Consider the following 7,228-nt stretch of genomic DNA (forward strand, 5'->3'; position numbering starts at 1 on the left):
CGTGACGATATATTGATGTGTAAAGACACAAAACGATCGGTCTGTGCAAGAAACTGAACAGTATTTATATCGTCTTTTACCTCAGATTTTCACTGCAATGTCTGAATTGTCCTGAGCACGTTCAACAGCCGGCGCCTGGTCCATTTGAGAGATAGGTGGCGGTAATGCACTTATAAGTCTGCGATCCGCCGTAAAGCAAGAAGACGCTAACGCGCTCAGGACAGTTCAGACATTGCAGTGCATCAGAGGTAAAAACCGCTATATATACACTGTTCAGTTTCTTGCACAGACCGATCGTTTCGTGTCTTTACACATCAATATATCGCCACGAGCCACAGGGTTTAATTTGGTTTTGTTTGTGTATGTTTTCTTGACTCTCAAAGCCGTGATTCCTATTCACTTCCATTATATGACTGACAGATTCCAACGGTTTGAGTTAAAAATCTTCGTTTGTGTTCTACTGAAGAAAAAGTCACCTACATCTTGGATGCCCTGGGGGTAAGCAGATAAACATCACATTTTCATTTTTGGGTGAACTGTCCCTTTAAGGTGCTCTGAATGTACTGCAATACTGTATGATTGCCAAGGTGTTGCTAAGCCAGCTGTTAGGGTGTTATAGGTGGTTCCCAGGGCATTATTAGCTGGTTGTTGTGAAACAACTCAAATCACTTTAAGGAGTTACATTATAACGTGCAAATTCACACACAGTGTCTCTTTAATTTGGCCAGGATTGCAAAGTTCCTGTCTTGATATGCAAGAAGGTTTAGAGAAAATATGAAATAAGCTCAATGTTATTATAGATTAAAAAGGGTTTTATAATTAAATACTTCTGAAAGGTCATCTAAAATTACCCTCTTCCCCCTCCCCCGATTTAAGGGTCAAAGTGACCAAATAATGACAATGTCCTGGTTTCTGTTCAGACTGTGAGGCATCCACTTCAATTTGATTTAATTTATTCTGAAATTGAATTTAAAGTATTATCTGCAGTTAAAAGTAAAGCTGCCACATAAAAACTGGTGTTGCATGTGAAAACAATTCCCCCTTTAGGCAAATGTTCAGCCTAACATGTACTCACCGTGTCACCTGACTCCGACATGACTGACTATTGGACGAAAGAGGAGGGAATGTTTTAATTAAACAGCTTCAGCTAAACTATCTATTTTACTGCAATACAAAGATACACATCAGTTAAATAACAAATATATATATATATAATTTTGAATGGTAAAACTTTTGAACGGTACTGTATTTTTCATACATTTACAGAGACCGAGAGTATACCATATAGAGAGAAATACACTAATGTTCAAAAGTTTGAGGTCAATAAGGAAAAAAAAAAAAAGACTGTTGTTCATTTGGACATTCTATTAATCAAAGAATCCTGAAAAAAATGTATCACCGTTTCCACAATAATATTAAGCAGCACAACTCTTTTTAAAAAAATGTTTCTTGATTACCGAAAACTGGTGTTGCATGTGAAAACAATTCCCCCTTTAGGCAAATGTTCAGCCTAACATGTACTCACCGTGTCACCTGACTCCGACATGACTGACTATTGGACGAAAGAGGAGGGAATGTTTTAATTAAACAGCTTCAGCTAAACTATCTATTTTACTGCAATACAAAGATACACATCAGTTAAATAACAAATATATATATATATAATTTTGAATGGTAAAACTTTTGAACGGTACTGTATTTTTCATACATTTACAGAGACCGAGAGTATACCATATAGAGAGAAATACACTAATGTTCAAAAGTTTGAGGTCAATAAGGAAAAAAAAAAAAGACTGTTGTTCATTTGAACATTCTATTAATCAAAGAATCCTGAAAAAAATGTATCACCGTTTCCACAATAATATTAAGCAGCACAACTCTTTTTAAAAAAAATGTTTCTTGATTACCGAATCAGCATATTAGAATTAATTCTGAAGGATCATGTGACACGGAAGACTGAAGTAATGATGCTGAAAATTCAGCTTCGCATCACAGGAATAAACTTAAAATATATTAAAATACAAAACGGTTATTTATAACTATAATTATATTTCACAATATTACGGTTTTAACTATTTTTGAACAAATAAATGCAGACTTGGTAAGCATAAGAAACTAGTTTAAAAAAAAATAAATTACAAAAATCTTACTGTATCCAAACCTTTGAACAATAGCGTGCATATACTGTATATAGAAAACAGCAAAATCGGTATAGCCACTTACATAAGGCTGTGTTCTTTTGCTTGCAACTGCATTTGAAGGTGTTATGGAGCTCTAAAAAAGATCAAATCATCATGTTTATATCACAAAATGCAATCCCAATCAGATCATAACAAACAGTAAACATACTGATCAAATAAATTGTGTGTATCATGTACAATATATCTCTGACCTACAGTGCAATTGATCTACTACTACTCTCTCATATACTGTACCTGCCCTATATTGACAGTGTTTGTGCATATATGTCAGTCCCATTAAGGTACTTTTTACATTTAAATGCAAATCCAAACATTTTCTTAAAAATGTTTTAAACATTTAGACCTGGTTTCATAGACAGGGCTTAGCCTAAACCTGGATTATGCCATAGTTCAATTAGGACATTTAAGTAATTTTTATAAATGTGCCTTAAACTGATAGAACTCAAGTTGGTTATAACCTTGAACAAATCTTTCTGCACAAGTATGATGATCTCGAAGGCAGCGCCGTGTCTGAAGGGCATCAGGTAGTGGATCTCCTCTTTTCCCCAGCGCTCCTTCTGCAGTGTGTTACAGACGATGTAGGGAGACCGCTTGAAGCGAGGATTAAAATGAAAGGCCACGTCTGCCCGAGGCTTCATGCTGCTCCCGCAGGTCAGGTCAACCTGAAATCTACAAGACATTTGACTGTTTATCACTGTCTGGACTGGCTGACAAAATCCAAATGTGATTCAAATGATTTTTGTTATAGAAAATCTTAGAAATGCGTTATTTCTGCAACTTTTAAAATTACTTGAATGCATCGTATTGTTCTTTGTTCCTTACGCATGAATGATCTAAACAAAGAATGCAATCATTTTTTTGGTGAGACAATCATTTACATTTTTCACAAATTTTGACTTCCTCAGTTTCATCATGACCAACAATTTTAACAAGCATCTAATAAAGAATACTCTGCTTGGTTAACACAGAGACAACAGTGTTAATAATGATGAGTGTGCTGGAGATATCAGACATATAATGCATGAAGCAAATTAAGATATTTGTTGTTAATAATAATAATAATAATAATAATTTCATTGAACATCTTTAAATCATGTAAAAAAGTGGAAAAATATAAATCCATTAATTAATATAAATATAAATATATAGTGGGTATAGAAAAGAATCACCCCCTTTTAAAATGATCACATTTTGTTGCTTTGCAGCCTGAAATGAAGACGGACACAGTTTTAGTTTTATCCAGCTGTATTTACTCACTGCAACTTATAACATCCAACTGAAAGAAGTAACACCAAATATGTCAGAACAAAAAAAAGAAACATTCACTGAGTTGGAAAAAGGATCAAAATGACTTGCAAACTCAATCAGGTGTAACTAATCACCTTCTCAACGGCACACAAAGCCATGCGACTTTCAAACGCTGTGGTCATTTTGATCAGCTCAGACACAAATGTTTGTCTAGAGTAATTTGTGCTTATTAGTACGCTTGAACTGGATCATCGAAGATCAGAAACAAAGACATTGGTTAATAGAACGGGATTAAATACATAAAGCATATTTGTGTTGTTTAACATTTAATTATTGCAGGTTTGCGTCATATTCTGAGTTGCATTATTTGTATTCATTTTGAGGAATACTGAATCTGTGTGGTTTTGTTTTTTTGTCAGTGAGATGCATTAACGCATATTCATATTTATTTTAGAACTACAGTAACATCTTCTGATTTCTCTCAACACTGTGAGTATAACTTACTTATTTGAAAAAGTAACTCAGATATTCTCTTGTAAATTGAAAAGTAATGCGTTACTTTACTAGTTACTTGAAAAAAGTAATCTGATTACGTAACTCGCGTTACTTGTAATGCGTTACCCCAGCACTGCTCCTAACTCCCATGATCATGAGCACGAGCCCTTCTTTGAACCAACACTGAGCTGACTCGAGCTAAATAATGACACTTTTGTATTTTAAAGCTGCTTTACAGCAGAATCTGAACTGTCTCCATAGCTGAGTTTCCATGACTGATTCTGATGCTTCCGTTTATCTCCGTGAAGCTGCTTCGACACAATCAGCCAGAAATAGAACTTTTTTATTTTAAAAACAAACAAGCAAGCCCTCTCCAGATTTAAAAAGTAACGCAAAAGTAACGTAACGCATTACTTTCCATAAAAAGTAACTAAGTAACGTGATTAGTTACTTTTTTAATGGAGTAACGCAATATTGTAACGCATTACTTTTCAAAGTAACTTTCCCCAACACTGCTCAAATGCTACTGTACTAGCTCCTGTTCTTCTGTCTAGAAACCGCGGTGATATTTAACATGAATAGAACCCTTCCTAACCTCGGCCGCTCACCTGTCAGAGTCACTGGGTGCACTGCCCTGCACGAGCACCATCTCTCCGGGCTGAAGTCCGCCCAGGATGGTCCCAGCGTAAGGTATCGGCTAGAGGCAGAAATGAAAATAATGAGTTTATTTTTTTAATACATTTTAAACCATTCACGTTTTCGTCACTGCAAACCAGGCGGAGCATTAACAGATAAACAACAGATGAAATCGCAATAGCGTTATACGCTAGAAGCATCGACCCATAAGCAAAACAAGCATAAGTAGGGTAACTCTTACTGGATTCATTATTGTTTGTTTCGGGTTTGCGACAGACATATTGGCGACGCTGTTCAGAAAGCCTCTTTATATGCTGTTATTGCGAGTTAATCACCATCAGAGGAAGAAAATATGAACGCTTTCTGCACTTTCACTTCCGCCTGTGAGGACGACGCATTCGGTAACCCGCGATATGAGCGCGACGCGTTTGAGAGGGACGCGTGTGGTGACCAATCAGCACGCGATATGAGCGCGACGCTTTCATTGACCAATCAATTGCGATATGAGCGCGATGCGTTCTGTGGGCAAAGTGTCGCGTCTCTATGGGCGGGCTCAAGGTGAGACTAGAGCCAATCAGAGTGCAACGTATTTAACGTTACCGACCAATCACGGCGCTGCTATTTGTGTAGTGGCGTTTGTGCTGTTTTTCATTCGAAGCGAGAAATAATGTGAATAATACTAATACAAATTCAATAATTTCAGACGTTTGCCCGCTTTGTTCTGAACATAAATGATCTCACTTTGTACCCCCCTCCCCCTGCGTGAATGTATAACAATGATAAGAGAGGAATGCGTTCCACTTGATGTTAAATCGAGGCACGTGACACGGAAGTAGCTGCAGATTTTTTTTTTTTTTACTTTATTGAACAATGTGAACTTTACAACCATAAATGGCCTGGTACAAAATGCTACATTTCTTATTCAGACAACAGACAAGCGGAAGTATCTGCAGATCCTGAACATCCTCAGTGGTTCATGCGCACACTGCAGTCCAAGCATGCGAGCTAGGGATGGGCGATACCCCTTATTTTGTTTTCGATACGATACCGATATTTTTCAAGGCAGTATCGGCGATACCGATACCGATTCGATACTTCTGCACTAAACTTTTAAATTATGAAATTATTAAATTACTAAGAGTAAAATGGGTAATGAAAAGCACTTAACTTTGTTTAAAACGCATTTTAACCCGTTTAATCCCAAAGTTTTCCCAGACATGAAAATATCCAAATGATGTGTCATTAGTAACCCTTTGAAATAATCAATACATTTTTTTGTGTGTGTGTGGAAAAGTGTGTGGAAAATGTTCTTTTATGGTTAGTCACAATTGTAACCGGTGGGATAATGTGTATACTGAATTAACATATTTCTGCAGTCTTCAATTTTTTTATATATCTTAGCCCCGCTATTTTAAACTGTTTGATCACATTCTAGGGTTACTATTATGCATAAAAAACTCTTATACAACATTGATAGGAATACTGAGATCAAATACAAAAAAATACACCCATCAATGTATTTCAAAATTGTTACTTTTTTGTAACATATATCATCACATTTTTATATTAGTGCTACCAGTATTACAACATTACTATTCTAACTTATTTGTAACATTTGAACTTTTGATTTAGTGCAATATTTTGTACTGCTATTAGGGACTGCCAGTGAATGGCTGTTGCGTGCATAAAATGCAACCTTTTTTATTCTGACAGTGCATGATTTCTATTAACATTACAGAATAGAACATGATCATCGCTAACAAAGGTTATTCGTCCAATTCAATGCATATTGTACGCATTATTATTATTATTGTTAAATAAACAAAATAACGTAAATAAAATGTTATTTTTGTTTGAGTATCGATATTTTCGATACTCGCGTCAGTATCGATATATCGTTACTTCGGATCGATACGCCCATCCCTAATGCGAGCGCACTGTCTGCGGGTCATCATCTCCTGCATTCTGGGGTGCTCCGCGGAGTTTTGTGTGATAGATGATCGGGTCGGGTTAGGGAGAGAGTTTGATGGAATTGGTGGATTAAGTGGAGGAGGAGTAAATTGTGTTCACTTTTTTAAATTGTACTATTTGCATGCATACTGTCGAGAGTTGTGGGTGACTGCATGTTGCTTTCGTTCACAGGCCACTTCCAGACTTCTTGTGAATTATGAAGAACCGTATCGGAGTCAGATATTGGATTTCTTGTTCAAGGTATTCACATGCGGTTAAGATGTGTGGCATTTAATGATGCACGTGCATTGAATAACCTTGCTATGTTGCCGGTTTGGTTTTATTCAGCCCAACTTTGGAGCTTCATTGCATATCCTAAAAGTAGAAATAGGAGGCGATGCTCAAACCACAGGTAATATAAAGTGTCTATGTTTGTCTTTCTCTTCCCTGCCTGTCTTGTCCGCATCTATTCGTTTATTAAAGGGGTCATATGATGCGATTTCAAGTTTTCCTTTCTCTTTGGAGTGTTACAAGCTGATTGTGCGTAGATAAGATCCCTGAAGTTGCAAAGACTAAAGTCTCAAAACCAAAGAGATATTCTTTATCAAAGTTAAGACTCTGCCACGCCCCCCTAAAACGGCTCGTTCTAACACGCCCCCACATATCTACCTCACTATGTGGAAATATTAGCATAATGC

The 7,228-nt window shown here is 36.5% G+C and overlaps 1 protein-coding gene and 1 pseudogene across 1 annotated transcript in view; one reads left to right on the plus strand and one right to left on the minus strand.

Annotated features, from left to right (window-relative positions):
- Positions 1-5,003, minus strand: part of LOC107555286 (galectin-8-like) — an 11,142-nt gene extending 6,139 nt beyond the window's left edge. Inside the window, exons 1-5 of the mRNA XM_016238040.1 lie at positions 4,822-5,003; positions 4,553-4,641; positions 2,660-2,870; positions 2,224-2,274; positions 1,526-1,552 (exon numbers count right to left, since the gene is read on the minus strand). Coding sequence (XP_016093526.1) covers positions 1,526-1,552; positions 2,224-2,274; positions 2,660-2,870; positions 4,553-4,641; positions 4,822-4,860 — 417 coding nt within the window. The 5' untranslated portion in view covers positions 4,861-5,003. The remainder of the gene's footprint in view (positions 1-1,525; positions 1,553-2,223; positions 2,275-2,659; positions 2,871-4,552; positions 4,642-4,821) is intronic.
- Positions 5,004-6,506: 1,503 nt separating this feature from the next.
- Positions 6,507-7,228, plus strand: part of LOC107555288 (galactocerebrosidase-like) — a 12,301-nt pseudogene continuing 11,579 nt past the window's right edge.

Source organism: Sinocyclocheilus grahami, unplaced genomic scaffold (assembly GCF_001515645.1).
Source record: "Sinocyclocheilus grahami isolate Dianchi unplaced genomic scaffold, SAMN03320097.WGS_v1.1 scaffold530.1, whole genome shotgun sequence".
Classification (NCBI taxonomy): Eukaryota; Metazoa; Chordata; class Actinopteri; order Cypriniformes; family Cyprinidae; genus Sinocyclocheilus; species Sinocyclocheilus grahami.